Raw genomic sequence first — 15,841 nt, 5'->3', positions numbered from 1 at the left:
AGTAGCTGGGTACCCTAGAATCACTCTTTATCCAACACAACGCCCCAGGGGCATCTCCAGCCTCCAGGATAAAGGCTGCCCTGCCTGAGGCTGTATAGTAGCACTGCTGGAATTTAGCAAGGCCTGTACCCAAGAGCTGAGTGCACCGAAGACAGCAGGGTCTTTTCCCCTCTAAAGAGTTGCTGTCTTCACCTAAACGTCCCAAGAAGCAGAAAGCAAGAGACAGAAATGCCGGAGAGCAGATGGGTAACAGCTGAAAAGAATTAAACAAATAGTCCACATTCCAGTAACTCCTGTAACCACCACCTCCACCGTTAATTCCATATCTAAATTCCCTCAGATGAAGTGGATTTGCCACCGTTTTCTGGGTTAACAGCTGCTACAGAGACTGGAGTCATGCCACCAATACCCCAGGAACCACTCACAGGTCAGTGACCAACTCCTTTCACCCACCACAAAACTCAGGCCTCGTATTGGCTGCAGTGACAGTTTTCAGGGGGGGGGGAAATGAGTATCTTACTTTTTTGTTTGCTTGTTTTAGAAAAAGCAACTGTAACAACTTTTGATTCATAGACACCCAAATCCTCCAACATATGCAAATTGCAGCCAGTCTTTTAATGAACAGCTTCCTTCTGCCCTGAAATGGCCTTTCTGCTTTAGGGTTACACGTCTTCCAAGCATGACAACTTTCAGTACATACAGTGAGCAACTCTGACACGAGGCAAACACGCAGATGAACGCCTTCTCTCACCAACCATCACTTCATTGCGTTACAGAATTCGTATTAAAAATAAATAAGGGAATAGAGTCTGTGCTGGCACCAGCGGAAGCGACCAGTCCGACCTGTCCCTGCGGGCGGCGGCGCTCAGAGGCCCTGTCCGGCGGGGCTCAGCATCTCCTGCAGCACCAGGTGCAGCAGATGGTTCTGCTCGGCGCTCAGCAGCGGCCACAGCTCGGCCTGCAGCGCCTTCAGCGCCTCCGCGTCCTTCTCCTGGCACGCCAGCACTGCCGACTGCAGCAGCAGGAACAGCTCGGCCGGCAGGTAGCTGGCGGCCGGCGGCAGCCCCGCGCCCGTCCCGGTGCCGCTCGCGGTGCCCGGTCCGCCGTCGGGAGCCTCCCAGCAGTACTGCTCCAGCGTGCGGGCGTGCTCGGGCAGCAGCTTGGCGGGCGGCGGCTGCAGCAGGAGCAGCAGCAGCACCCGCGACACCTCGCAGCGCGCCAGCACGTCCAGGAAGGCGCCGCCGGGCGCGGCCCCGGCCCCGGCCGCGCCGCCCAGCCCGGCCCCGGCCAGCGCCTGCGCCCGCGTCAGCGCGGCCAGCGCCCCGGCGTAGTCGCGGGCCAGCAGCAGGCAGGACGCGCGCTCGGCCAGGCAGCGCAGGGCCTGCAGCGGCAGCCGCGCCGCCGCCAGCAGCTCCGCCGCCCGCTGCAGGGGCGCGGCGGCGCGGGCGGGCTGGCCCGTGTCGCGGAGCGCCGCCGCCAGCTCCAGGCACGGCCCGGCCGCCAGCGCGGGCTGCCCCCTCTCCAGGTGCAGGCGGGCGGCGAAGGCCCCGCAGCTCTGCGCCGCCGCCACGTGCTCGCCGAAGCCACCGCGCAGCCCCAGGCGCTGCCGCAGGTCCCGCTCCTGGCGCAGGAAGAGCCGCGCGGCCTCGGCCAGCGCGGCCGCCTCGGCGGGGCCGTGGAAGAGGCTCTGCGCGCAGCGCGCCACGGCCAGCTGGCACCAGGCGGCGTAGGGCAGGCTCTCCTGGGCGCGCAGCTCCCGCGCCAGCGCCGCGAACTGCTCCGCCGCCTCCGCCACGTTCGGTTTCCGCAGGAACCGCCGCCGCAGCTTGGCCGACACCAGCCGGTACCGCGACAGGAAATCGCCGTCGCCGCCGAGCCCCGGCCCGGAGCCGCCCGCCCCGCCGGGGCCGGAGCCGCCGCCCGCCGACAGCATCGCGGGCCCAGCGCGGAACTGACGCGCCGCGCCGGGCCGCGCTCCGGGCCGCGCCGCCGGCCAATCAGCGCTCGCCCCGCCCCGAGCCGCCGGCCAATCAGCGCCCGCACCGGCGTCTCGTGACCACGGGGTGTGGCGAGGGCGCGGCCGCTGCAGCCGGCGCGTCCCGGCTGTCACGCCCGCGGAGGGCGTGGCCATGCTGTATGACCCCGCCCATGGGGCGTGGCCAAGCGCGCCGAGCATTGGGCCTGTAGCTCCCCCTGGCGGAGTGGCGGACCCGCGCTCCTGCTCCGGCCCCACCGGGACGAGGCGGGATGGGACGCGGGGCGAGAGCGAAGCCAGGCGGGAGAGGGCCAGGTCTGGCGTTCTTGGGGGAAATCGCAGCAGCCAGGTTCACAGAAGAACAATTCACCCAAATAGCAGCGAGTGGGTGAGCCCCTTGGCCAAAGGATGTGTGGCGGCTGTTATTTTAGGTGACATCAAAGGATGACAGGACAAGAGAAGTCCTGGCGTCCCTAAACAATAAGCCACGTCTGTCTAAGAAAATCTCCAGCGCCGAAAATAATTCGTGATGGAGAGATTAAGTGAGCATGGGAGCCCGTGTGCTTGCCTGCTCCTCGCTGCTCCCGGAGCAGCTGCTGGAGGCGCGGCCGGAGCTGGCTGGGAGAGGCTGTTCTTGCCCGTCTGTCCGTGTGACCACACGTACCCAACTGCAGCCACCCTGCGGGCCGAGGTGACACGGCAGCCACAGCTCTCCCCGCAGTGCTGAGCATCCCATCGGACAGGCTCGGCGGCACTGAGCTCTCCGTCTGTCCCAGCCCAGCCCAGCGCGGCCCGCAGCTGCTGTGGCACTTTGCTGCCCGTGTCCGACCGGCACGGGGGTGAACGCTCAGCCCTCCTCCCAGCGCCGCGCCCGCCGGGGCTCCGCGGGGGCGCGGGGCGGGGAGCGCGGGGCCGGGCCCGGGCTCCCAGCGCGCCCCTTCCGCCCGCCGCCGCTGCCGGAGCGGCTCTGCCGGTGCCCGGCCCGTGCCGCTGCCGGAGCGGCTCTGCCGCTGCCCGGGTCCTGCCGCTGGCCGGGTCCTGCCGCTGCCCGGGTCCTGCCGCTGCCCGGGTCCTGCCGCTGGCGGAGCGGCTCTGCCGGTGCCCGGGCCGTGCCGCTGCCCGGCTGCCCGGCATGGCTCTGTGCTGCGCGCTGCGGCCGCCGCTCGCCCTGCTCAGCCTGCCCGCTCGGCACCGCAGCCTGGGGACAGCCACAGCGGCGCCGCGGGACGGGAAGAAAAAGGCCAGGGTGAGCCGCAGCCTGCCAGAGCCTTCCTGGGAGGAGAGGTATGGCATTTGCAAAGTGACCAAGTGTTCTTTCAAAGTAGCAAGCACCTAAAGCTGTGGACGTGGTGGGGTTTTTTTTGTTTGTTTGGTTGTTTTTTTTTTTTTTGGGGGGGGGTTACTTCCACCCGGTAGGAATGGAAGAGCCAAAGCTCAGCTCGTTTGTCTGGAATCTGGCCTGGGGAGGGGATAGTGGAGGAGACAAACGAAAAGTTCTGAGAAGGAGCAGATAAGTTGCCATATTGGCAAGCAAAAAGCAATAGTCCATTTGATTTGCAGTCCTGGATCTCAGAGTAGCTCCAAAGATCGTAGATAAGCAATACCTGCAACTTACCTAGCTGCAGGGTGGTGTTCCCCATGGGCTCAGAGACTCAGTTATGAGTGCTTGAATAATATCATCATATTAGCCTCACCTCTTTTTTGGGGAGTCTTTTTAGGGTATATGTGTCTGTGTCTTTTTTTTTTTCTATTTTATTTTTTAAACCAGCTTTTTTGTGTTTTGTTTTTGCTTGTTGTGCTTTGGATATGAGTAGTGGCAAGTTCTGAGGTTTATCTCTAAACTACTTCTGTGTGGGTGGCTGGGTCAGAGAGTATGGGCAGTTTGAAATTCCCTCCCGCTACACACAAACGTGTGCATTTCATTGTGGTTCCCTGGGAGTCTGGATGTTCACAGCCTGGTGCAGAGCTCACACCAGAACAGTCCTGCCCATGAAGTAGCTGGCAGGGATGTTATGCCATAGGAATCAGGACTCAAGTAGCTCTGGGCTCTGCCTTGTGCTTTCCAGGTTAGCAAATGCAGTGACACCACTGTGGAGACTTTCCTACCAAGAGCAGCTACAGGTAAGATGTGTTTACACAGAATTTTCTCTGTTGTGTTGCCCCAGCTGTCCCTCCTATCCTCTTGAGCAGTAGTCCCTAGCATCTTAATGCTGCAAACTGTTCAGGATCCATTTACTGCTGCTTTAGTCCTGTTGTGAAAGATAGAACTGTGAGGTTCCTTGTAGTACAGGGGATGGGCATTTGCACAGTGATCCTGTCTTCTGTGGGACTGCTTTGCTTCACTGGGGCTTCAGGTTAGACAGAGTGTTCCAGGCCAGCATTTGGGGATCATAGACACAGGATTTTTCTTTCTTCCTCTTTCTCCAAGCAGCTGTGGTTATGAAAAGGGCAGAGTTCCTCTGCGGCTATATTTTCAGTTGCAGTTTTTCCTCCTGTTGGACTCCTCAGAGGTGGGTGATGAAGAGCTGCCCACCATTGTGTTGTCCTGTGAGAGTGTTTCTGCCTTAGAACTCCTCTGCAGGTAAAGTATGAAAGCCAGAAGAAGATTTTGCAGACACTGGCATCTCGTCTTGAGGAGCTGGGCATAGATGCACAGAAACCTAGTGGGCTCTGCTGTCCTCTGCAGCCTGTAGTCCCTTCGGTGAGTGTCCCATGGGAATGCTCTTCCTTCTGAGCCACCAACAGTCTCTCACTCAACAGCTCAAGAGTCTCATGGGGGACATCATTTGCTTGCAGAGAGCGTGCCTGAGTCAGTCCTTGCTAACTTGTGCTTTGCAGCTTGTGACTGCCTGAGAGTGAAATAAGCCCAGTGTTTAGGAACCCTTATTTTGTGCCTAATACCTCCCTGTTAAACCTGTCACCATTGTCACAGCGAGCCACTTCTTGTCCCCAAGGGGCAGTACTAAGGTTTCTTGTGCACAAGCTCTGTTTCTGTGTTTTGCCTATTCATATACATCTTCCCATGTTGGCAACAGAATATCCAGGCTGGGGTTTGGCTTTCCTCCACTGTTTTTTCTTTTCATCCAAGACTGCTTTTCCTTCTTTTCTCCCTCAGCCCATCATTAACGGCTACCGAAACAAATCAACGTTCTCAGTGAACCGAGGACCAGATGGGAACCCCAAAACTGTGGGGTTGTATGTAGGAACTGGCAGAGGTCAGTGCAGGACAAGAAACTCAGAGAAAACTGCTGGCATGGGCTGTGGAAATGGGGAAAGGTCTCTCCACAGTTTATCATGTCAGATGCTAAAGTGGTTTATGTGCCCTGAACCAGAGCAATTAAATTCCTATCCATCTTTCTACAGAAAGAAATATTGTCTGTGTGAAAGCCAACCATGTGGAGAACATACCCTCAAAACACAAACAAGTAGCCCAGGTAAATAAATAAGTTATGTCTGTCCCTTCACTGTGGAATAGAGAGAATGCAATAACTCTTACTTAGAACACTGTAATTTTAATGTTTTCACTGTAATGCAATGTTTTCAAGTCCATTTTCATGTTCTGAAAGTTTTCATGCCTGATTATAGTTGATGAATAAATAATTTTATAAAAACCGACATGTCAACATTGCCGCCCATAAAGTGTCATGAGTAATGAAATTAAAATGTGTTGTCTTTCAAAAGCCCGGAAGGAACGTTCACCCAGTGTATTGAAATCAAACAGAAACAACAGGCCACAGTGGTGGAAGGGCTGCCTGTCTGGGGAGCTAAGAGCAGGGCAGTTGTCTTCATGGTACTAAAGTGTCGGAATCTGTGGTATTTAAATGATCCCAAGATCATAGAAAGTCTCTGTCTTTCTGCCCCGCTGCCAAAGCAGAGCCATAATTGGTCCGTGCTGGGTTCCAGGTTGTTTATTCTGTTTATCTCTCACATGTTCTGCTGCCCTGCCCAGCTCTGTCCTGCAGGGCAGCATGTGGGGCTTTGCCCTCAGTGGGATGTGACAAACATTAAATACCAGAAACTCCCTGGGCTGCATTTACAATAATGTGCCAATATCTGTCACCTACGTTGGACAGTGTGTCCCCAGCCTGAACCAACAGAAAAATGCCAACACCACAGTGAGACATGGAGGGCATGAAGAAGGAGAAAAAGGACAAGGCACACCCAATTTCCTCCATCTTGTCCCCTTTGAACCCCTCATCTAGAATCCTAAAATTTTACTTTTGCACCCGTGCCACACTTATTACTGATATCAAACACTCAGAGCTGTTAATTGATCCTGTAAGATTGAAAACTCTTTTCCATGGACAGAGATCACAGCCAGTGTCTCTGGGGGCTCTGTCCAGGGGGGTTCCTGACCCCTGCCAGGGTCCCAGACCTGCCAGGGCAGCCAGAGGGAAGCCCTGGATTCCCACACTAAAGGTGGCATTTCCCCTCCCCTCAGTGCTATGAGGAGTTCATCTGTCACTCCCCTCTGGACCCGTGCATCCTCTTCCATGAAGGTGGACACTGGCGGGAGCTCGTGGTTCGTACCACTCGCTGTGGCCACACTATGGCTATCATCACCTTCCACCCCCAACAGCTGGGCCAGGTGAGCATGGGGAGGACAGGGCAAGAGGCACATCTGGCTGAGCTGAGCCTGCTGGGTGTGTTGCTGGGGAGAGGGGTTTAATCAGGTTACCCAAAGAGGCAGCTTTTCCTTTCTCACTCTTGATAGGAGGCACTGGCTACTCAGAAAGCATTGCTGAAGGAGTTCTTCACATGTGGGCCTGGAGCAGTCTGTGCCTTGACATCACTTTATTTCCAAGAGAGGTAAATGCCTCGACAGGGGAAATAAGTGGAAACAAAGCCACCTTCTTCTACCCTTTCTGATAAAATTCAAATTCCACCAGTTCAGGGAGTGCTGGAAGAGAAAGAGAGATGTTTGGATCCCTCTTGAAGATGTGGCTTTAAGATGGCCCCATCTTTTATTTTTCCAGACTTATTTGAACACACTATGGCTCTACCTCATGGGAATTATGAGTCTGGGAATCTTGAAGAAAAAACTTCCAGTGACTATCCCAAGACAGTAAATCATATTAGCAGCAAAACTGGGGAATAGACCTGAGGAATGCTACCTTCTGCTAAGTCATTTTTGATCCTTTTAATGAAATTTAGGCTATGCAAATCATCCCTTACATAGTATCAAAATGCTTTAATCTTGTTGAAAGGCTCACATGAAATACAAGTTGCTGGGTGATAAACCACCCTCTACTGCCCATGAGCACCCTGGGAATGGAAACTGCCCTCTGCTGCTTTCCAACAGCTGTTTTTTGTGTGATCTGCCAGCACCATGACACGTTGCTCCCACGAGCAGTCCCCGTACCAGCTCCTCCACGGAGCGCCGCACATCTTCGAAGAGCTGCACGGCCTGAAGTTCCGCATCTCTCCAGACGCCTTCTTCCAAGTCAACACGGCTGGAGCAGAAGTTCTGTACCAGGCAGTTGGGGAGCTCTGCCAGGCTACGGGGGACACTGTCCTCCTTGACATCTGCTGTGGAACAGGTGGGGTCCTGGGCTCCCAGAGCTTTGCATTCCAGAGCAGATCCTCGCTACGTAAAGGCCTGTTTCTTCAGCATGAATGTATGGAGTATTTTTGTTTCCTGTGTTTCCAGGCACAATTGGTCTCTCTCTGGCTCACCAAGTGTCCAAAGTTATTGGTGTTGAGGTGGTGGAGAAGGCAATAGAGGACGCTGAGTGGAATGCAGCATTCAATGGTGAGTTCAAACTCACTGTGGCAAAAAGTTTCAAACTAAATGCTGAAAAATCGGAGTAGAAGTGAGCAGAGGAACCCTAACCAGTTGCCTTCACACAGCAAAGGGTGGTTCATGTTATACCTAACTCTTGGTGAGACTCAGTTCATGTGGTTGCTTTTTTGTTTCACAGGGATCTCAAACTGTGAGTTTCACAGTGGAAAGGCAGAGGCTGTGTTACCACAGCTCTTGGCATTGTGGGAGGATGCCCGACCGCTTGTTGCTGTGGTGAACCCTTCTCGGGCTGGCCTACGTGAGAGAAAATGCTATTTATTTTCATCTTGTAAATAGAGAGTTTTGAACAAGTTCTGTGAGACCTGTTATGCGGGCTCCAAACCCTTTCCTTGCTTAATCTTTCGCTTCTTATTGCTGACAGCAGCTAAAATCCCATAAATCTGCTGTTTTCAGTGCCTTCATCATGCTTTCTCTTTAGCTCTAATCTTTTTTCCATCTTTCACAGACTCACACAATTATTTAAGAGAGAAGGGACCTCTGGAGGTCTGTGGTGCAATCTCACAAGTATAGCAAGGCCAGCTTCAGAGTTGTATGGAGTTGCATAGGGATATAAAGTCTAGCTGAGGTCTGAATGTATCCAAGGGTGTGTCTCCTTTCCTGAAAATGTTTTACCTAATATATTTAATCAGTGTTTTTCCTTGCTGCCATACATCTACTGCTTCTCAACCTCTTCTCATGCCCCTTTGAGAAGATTCTCAGTTATTTGTAATCCCCCATGAGATCCTTAAAGATAGTAAATGGATCTTTGCTTTTCTTTTCCCCAGGCAGCATAACACAACCCTCAAACTGTCTCAGTGGTCTCCCCTGGAGTGTGTACTGGGAAGTCACACACTGGTCCTGGTGCCCAGATGTGCTCTCACAAGTGTGTGTGGAAAGTTTCATATGCCTTTGCTTAATTAACATTTTTTTCTGTCATCCTCCATCCTCCTGGGAAGCAGAGGGACTTCCCCCATTGCTCTGCCCTGCCTGCCAAGTTGGCTAAGCTCTCAGCAGTGTGGGTCATACCCATGGCCTCCTGAGGGACTTCATCTGAGACAGAACATAGCAAAATATGCATCTGTATTTTTGACAGTTGTGATGCTATGCAATTATGTCCTTCTGGAGAGCTCAGGGTGGTGGTGGGAAAGCAGGCTGTCTGTTTTTGCAGATCACAGGGTTGTACGAGCCATCCGGAACTGCAGGTCCATCCGCAGGCTGCTCTACATCTCCTGCAAGCCAGAGGGTGAAGCCATGAGGAACTTCCTCGAGTGAGCACTCTCCTCCTTTCTCTTGATCTCAGTGACAGACCCTCTTGAGTCCAGACAAGGCATCAGTAAAAGAACAAGCACATCTGGATGTGAGATACAGAGTCCACTGGGTGCACTGCAGGAAGGCTGGCCCTTCGCCAAGGAGGTGAAGCCAAGGGGATTTGTCACCTGCTTAGGGTTAATCATGTCGTTTTATCTGGTCAGTCTTTAGCTGGGGTAGACCCAGGTGATAAATCTGTCTGCAGGCAGTCATAAGGGCAGTGCAAAAATGAAAATTGAGTGTCTTTCAGCTGGGATGGCTTGTGAGAAAAGGAGCTTTGAAGTTGCCACTGACTGTTCAGCTTGTCCCTGAGCTTTTCAGAGCTGGTTGGGGATTCAGTATTGATGGTTCCATACCTCAGCCAGTGTCAGCTGAAGATTCTGAGGAGTGTTTGTCAAACACATGATACCTCCTTTGTGGGTCCGCCTTGGATTGTGATAGCAGTGGTGGGAAGGCTTCTGCTACTGGTCTAAAGGATGCTCTTTGCTTTCCACAGGCTGTGCTGCCCACCTGACCCACAGAAGAAGCTGGCAGGGGAGCCATTTGTCCCTGTGCTGGCTATTCCTTTTGACATGTTTCCTCACACCGTTCATTGTGAGCTGGTGCTGCTGTTCACCCGCTGACAAGAAGGCAGGAATGAGCTCTGAGAGCTTGGGAAGCAACCTCCTCCTGTCCTGAAGAGCCAATGGAGTTAGGATTTTAAGTTATTTTGTGTGCAGTTGTATAAAAATAAATAATTTTGTTTTTTCTCTTACTTTGGGTTGCCTAGCAACACTGTTCTGTAAAGAACTACTTGGATTTCTGGGGTGAAAAGGTTCTCTGTAGCATTTCCTCACCCTTCCTTCCCCTGCAAACCTTGGGCTGCTAGTTAAAGGAGCCTGGAAAAGACACTCTCCCTGTGTTGAGGAATATGTAGCTCGGTGTTCAAGCTGCAAATTTTGCCCTGGATAGTGGGAAATCACTGGAGCCCCAGGCAAGGAGCCGTGAATGGGCACTGACCTTGTGCCTAACGAAGGACACAGGACTTCCAGCCCTGGCTGGGTGTGGATGGCTTCTCACCCACAAACTGCACAAAGCAATGAACAATGAGAAGACACCAGACTGTAATTTTCCACTGGTCAGAGCGGTTGTGGGAGATTTAGGTTGGAAGAGTATGAAAGCCCAGGGATTCCTTTGCTGGGGTCCCTGCCCAGAGGAGGCACTAGCTTCAACAATGAGTTTTTTCTATAAAATTAAGTAAAGAGAACAGATTTCAGTGTCTCTCTTTTCACATCTGCCTCCCTCTTCTTCACTAATGATTGCTGATACCTAAATATGAAGTGCCCTGTGAAAATGTCAGCTGCAATATTTTTCTTCTTCAGGATGTTCTGCAATAGCTAATTAAAATTTGTCTTCTGTTTTGTATGTGTCCTGTTCTGCTCACAGTGTTATATTTCTCCAGCTCTTCAGAGATGGAGCTGCTGTAATGTGAAGGGGAGTCTAAATGAGCAGAGTTCCCTTGTGTTGTGTGAGTCTCATTATATTTTGAATCAAAGCTGATAAACTCCCAAGGAAACTGGGAGAGCTGCCTGTATTTTTCAGACTGTTAATTCCAGACCTGAGCTTTGAATATTAACAGCAACCAGTTCTCAAGCCATAGGGGCTCAAAATACAAGTGTTTAGGATTTAAGAACTACTACACTGTAAAGGGAGCAATGATGAGATTCCTAACAGGCATAGGAAGTGTCATTCTTGCACTATCCCATGAGTATAGGTTTTTACACACTGTTGCAGCCTCTTGCTTTCATTTTATACCAAAGGATGCAACATTCCAGCAGTTCTGTTTCATGTAATTATACTTTGGTTTCTCACTGTGAGATCTGAATAGATTTCTACTAGGTTTTGGTCAAAAGGAAATTTGTTGCATTAATTGTAGGGGAGACAATGACTTTAAAGCAGAAAGTAACAGAGGATCATAAAACATTTCCACTAGCCTCTGGATAGCTGAACATACAGGATAAGTTTTATCACGGTCATACAAGTGGCCTCACCTTCCCATTTGAGCATCAGGTTCCAGGAGAGCCACAGAGACAAAACATTTATTTTTCTTTCCTGATGCAAATAAATGAATCAATATGTTGTTTGCTATGTATGAGCATCTGAATATCTGAAACTGAAAATTCTCTATGTATGAGACCCCTGCCCACTTCTCCACAGCACGTTACTCCTGCGCCCTCTGCTAACATGTCCTTGTTTTCCCACTAATGAATAACTGTGCTCTGCCTTTGGATCCCTAGAATTTACTCAGTTTCGGCTTTCTGTGGGTGATTTACGGAACACGCAGAGAAACAGGATGAGTTCCTCTTGCGCTCCAGTGCTGGAGCTGCCTGGCTCTGGCTGCAGGGCTTTAGGACCCAGGGGTTGCTGAGTGGAGGAGGCTGAATCCCCTCCCGCTGTCATCCTCCTGCCTCTGCAGCTTTATTCCTACAGCCTTCAATGGTGACGGACTCCCTCCCACCCGGGCTGGCAGCCAGAGCCACAAGGCCTCGCTAGGACCGGATCCCTGCGGCTCTATGGCATCTCCCAGGACCATCACCATCGTCGCCCTCTCGGTGGCCCTGGGGCTCTTCTTCGTCTTTATGGGGACGATCAAACTGACCCCCCGGCTCAGCAGGGATGCCTACAATGAGATGGTAAGTGGGGCAGCACGCAGGGAGGCGCGTTACGGCTCTCCCGCCTTGCAGCAGGAGCAGCGGGGCACGCAGGGGGTGACTGCCCTGAACCCCGAGCGAGGGCCGCCAGAGGGAAGAAGCTTATCTGACTCCTGACTTGACAGACATGCAGGGAAGCCAATAACACGCAGTGCCCGGGATATCCTGGCAGCCCGCGTCTGGCTCCGGCTGAGCCGATCCACGGAGAAGCCTCTGGTGGATGAGGATGGGGAGGGGAGGCAAGGAGCCTGGGGTGGCACTGCACACGCAGCCTGCGCAGGATGGGGACACGAGGGTCTGTAAAAGCAAGGCCGGCAGGAGTGCCAGACATGCAGCAGGCAGGGACAGCTGGTCCCCGAGGGGAAACCTATCCAATGGATGGGGGTGGGGGGGAAGCAGATGCCTGCTCTGGCAGATGTTCATCCTCAAAATTCGATGCTTTAAAGCAAGGATAATGACACTGACTGTCCCCACCTCACCCGACTTGTGCAGGGATTAATTAATGATTGTGAAATGCTTTGAGATTATTAGCTGGCAGAGGAAGGTATTATTAATAGTCTTCTTATCATTCTCTTTGCCTGGGAAACAAGCCTCTCCCCCTCTTGCTTAAGAGGAAAGGGGTGAGGAGAGGACGGTGTGTGCATTGTGTGCATCTCTCACCTGGTGAACTGGTTTATGCTCCTCTCGCCCAGGGCCAGCCCTGCTGCAGAGCTCTGCCAGCTGCGAGCTGCAGGCAGGTGGGGGACTGGCTGCCACATTTTGCTTCCTCATCTGTGTTTATTTATTCTCCTGCGCAGCCCTCCTTCCCCCCTGCCACTTCCCCAGTTATTTATTGTGGTGGTTGAAAAGATTAGTATAAATTTTGTGCCGCTAAAAAAAATAGTGCTGGAAGTTTCCAGCACATTCTGTTTTCTCCCTTTGCTCCACCTGCCCAGCTGCTTTTCTTTAGCTCTCAAATAACATCTGAATTTTTCAGTGCCTAGTCTGCAGCCCAGCACAGGGATCTCACAGGAAAATCCCCAAGAAGTAACTTATGGGCAAGAGACACATGAGGTAAAACCCCTAGAAAACAAAGCTCTTAAGCTTCTGCTACAGAAAAAGCACAGAGACTTTAGGAGCATTGCAAAATGTTTCCTCTGTAAAATATTTCACTTTTGTGTCCCCTTCTGCTTTATCAAGAGTCAAGCCTACAGGTAGAAATGATCTCTTGTTTTATAAAGCAGGTATTACACAGCACCATTATTCTTCATGGTCCATATTGTTACATATTCATGACTCATTAGGCTCTCCTGCCTTTGCTGAGCTATATCCTCTGGTGATCTGTCAGGTCATGCAGACAGTTAGGAAAAACCTGACCTTGCTAATCCATAAGGATGGCTTTTTGGCCCCAGAAAACTGAGAATCTTTGTTATTTACCTAAAACACCAAACTTGAAGTTTTTCATTTGGCAAAAAACACATTAGTTTGCTTATTAAAATACCTAAAATACCAGAGTACTCTAGAACATGTGTATAGTAAATTTCTTTAAAATGTTGTATTTTTGCACAGCTGTCTAAAAATACTCTGCTCTGAGGCTTTAGTCACTGATGGTTTAAAATACATCCTTACAATGCAAACACTTGGAGTAAATGTGTAATGAGATTTTCAATTATTTTGTAGCAAAAATGACAATGCTGGGTATTTTTTAACCGCCTGTGATGCCTCTCAAAAGGAAGCATCAAAATCTATGGAGACATGGGGAAGTTCTGTATGGTTTCCAAAATTGTATGGAAGTAAGTCCACAGTCTGATCAGTGCCTGTGAACAATCCTGTAACTGAGAATTGGCTTCCATTTCCCTCATGCTGAAAACAGAGAACACAATGGCCAGAATACCTTCAGGGATATTATCCTCAAGTATAAGTGGAGATAATTTCAATGTTTCACACTGAATATAGAAGGCTTATTAAAAAAAATATACATATATACAGGAAATACTTGATTGCAAAACAAAAAGAGAAAAAACCCAAACAAAACAGTGAGGTCACCTGCACCTAATGTTCAAATGCAAGAACCTGGACATGTGTAACAACAAAGGTTGCTTCTTTCCCCAAAAGAATCAGGCAGCTGTGTAAGCAGGCTGACTTGCAGCTTACACTGTGTCTTGGTTTGGAAAGACAGGTGTCTACTAAGGAAGGCAGGAGCCTCTCCTAAATGGATAAAATGTAAAGCTCCTCCCTCCAAATTGTTACAAATTTGAAATTAAGGGGGGCTCTCAGGTAAAAATATGGGAGCAGGAATAACAATTCTTTATTAGGGAAGAAAAAAAAAAAAACAATGCAATAAACCAAAACAGAGTCAGAATACAACCTGACACCCTATTAGTCAGGGTGTTGGCTGCAGTCCAATTGGGAATTGTGGCTGCAGTGCTCCTGGAGTGTCAGGTGTGGTTCTGTTGGAGCAGTGATCCTGTAGGAAAGGTGTAGTCTTCTTCTGAAGAGGCAGTGGAAGAGGCAGCTGTTCCTCTGGGAAATCCAGTGCAGAAAAAGCTGTGCTGGTGTTTTAGAAACTTGAGATTATATCCAGGTAGGAATGTTTGGCCCCTCCCTCTGGGTGGAGCACCTCACAGTGGGATGTTCTAGTTCTTATCAGTCATGCAGTGACATTCAGTGGCCCATCAGCAGATGTCTCCCCTGACAGAGGATTGGTTGTGGAAGAGATAAGGAAAACTGCCCACTTAACAGAAGACAACTGCCATACAGATGGCAAATGGAATGCATTTTGCCTTGCAATCTGGGACACACTGCTTCTAAATCCAGCATAAACCAGGGAGCAAATAATGTCAAATGTCATCTTGCTTTCACCTGAGGAAAGATAGGATCATAAAGGTATGTAAGCACTGGATAGGACTGGTGAATCTTGGCTTTTATGTTTAGTCCCACCCTAAGCCTGCATTGCCCATAACTACTGTAAACTGCTTTGGAGTAGAAAGAGACTTGTATTTACTTGCTGTGCTTTGCCTTTGCAGGGATTGGGTGTATTAGTCAATTTTAAAGCACAGGTACTCTTAGAAAGAAGCTTGTTTGCTTTAATAACAGGGTTCTGCACTGTTAATCCCAGCAATCAGAACCTCAGATTTCAGAGTAAGGTACACCTGCCCTGGTTGTAGTTCCAAAGATAGATGAGAGGTTGCAGAACTGTTTTCCAATGAGGAGACAACTGCTTAGAAAGGGGGAATTGCAGATTGATGGTTTAATATACCCCCAAACAAAAGCTTTACAGGTTGGATCTTGTGCCAGAGGGGTCTGTGATGACTGAAATAATCTGTTTCATTGGAAGTCATCTTTGCCTTCACTTTCTCACGTGATGTCCTTGGCTGCTTGGTTCCAGAAACGGGCATACAAAAGCTACGTGCGGGCCCTGCCCATGCTCAAGAAGATGGGAGTCAGCTCCATCCTCCTCCGCAAGAGCATCGGCGCCCTGGAAGTGGCGTGTGGCATTGTCATGACACTGGTGCCTGGTCGCCCCAAGGACGTGGCCAACTTCCTGCTCCTCCTCCTCGTGCTGGCTGTGCTCTTCTTCCACCAGCTCGTGGGGGACCCCCTCAAGCGTTACGCCCACGCCCTGGTCTTTGGGATCCTGCTCACCTGCCGCCTGCTGATCGCTCGCCAGCCCGAGGAGCTGCCGCCGGAGAAGAGGATGCTGTCGGTGAACGGGGATGAGCAGCCACTCATCCATGAAGCAGCTCCCGAGAAAGGCAAAGTGAAGGTATCCTAGTTGAGTGCTTGTGACGAAACACGGACCCTCGAGGCAGCTCTCTGCAAAATCACCCAGAAAATTTGGTTTTTATTTACTGACTTGCTTTTTTTTTTTTTTGTCTGTCTAAATAAAGTTGCACTTGGGGTCTGAGAGATACAAGGTATGTCTACACTGTAGTCTTGCTTTTGCTGCTGCCTTGTAATGTAGAAAAACACAAACTAGCTTCCACAGGGACAGCTTGGAGGCAGTCAGCAACCCAGCTGGAGCAGTGCTGGCCTCAGCAGGAGCTGCAAAACCAGCCTAAGACCCTGGGCAGAGACCTGGGCAGGCACTCAGGCCACCCTGGCACT

General features: G+C 51.1%; 3 protein-coding genes across 3 annotated transcripts; 2 read left to right on the top strand and 1 right to left on the bottom strand.

Moving 5' to 3' along the window:
- Positions 1-594: 594 nt before the first annotated feature.
- LOC110472690 (40-kDa huntingtin-associated protein) lies at positions 595-1,985 on the bottom strand. Its single transcript, XM_021534613.4, has one exon. The coding sequence runs from the start codon at positions 1,931-1,933 to the stop codon at positions 866-868; it is 1,068 nt and encodes a 355-aa protein (XP_021390288.4). The 5' UTR covers positions 1,934-1,985; the 3' UTR covers positions 595-865.
- Positions 1,986-2,723: 738 nt separating this feature from the next.
- On the top strand, positions 2,724-10,566 carry TRMT2B (tRNA methyltransferase 2B). Its single transcript, XM_021534601.4, has 12 exons — positions 2,724-3,259; positions 4,042-4,096; positions 4,557-4,676; positions 5,091-5,190; positions 5,339-5,409; positions 6,417-6,563; positions 6,690-6,784; positions 7,301-7,515; positions 7,626-7,727; positions 7,897-8,016; positions 8,926-9,025; positions 9,562-10,566. The coding sequence occupies exons 1-12, from the start codon at positions 3,108-3,110 to the stop codon at positions 9,686-9,688; spliced, it is 1,404 nt and encodes a 467-aa protein (XP_021390276.3). The 5' UTR covers positions 2,724-3,107; the 3' UTR covers positions 9,689-10,566.
- Positions 10,567-11,510: 944 nt separating this feature from the next.
- Positions 11,511-15,654, top strand: TMEM35A (transmembrane protein 35A). The gene is made up of 2 exons (XM_021534600.4): positions 11,511-11,737; positions 15,123-15,654. Exons 1-2 carry the CDS (start codon positions 11,618-11,620, stop codon positions 15,507-15,509), a joined length of 507 nt encoding a protein of 168 aa, XP_021390275.1. The 5' UTR covers positions 11,511-11,617; the 3' UTR covers positions 15,510-15,654.
- Positions 15,655-15,841: the final 187 nt, after the last annotated feature.

The sequence above is a fragment of the Lonchura striata genome, chromosome 4A (assembly GCF_050655825.1).
Source record: "Lonchura striata isolate lonStrDom1 chromosome 4A, ASM5065582v1, whole genome shotgun sequence".
NCBI lineage: Eukaryota > Metazoa > Chordata > Aves > Passeriformes > Estrildidae > Lonchura > Lonchura striata.
This window is presented reverse-complemented; position numbering and strand designations above follow the sequence as displayed.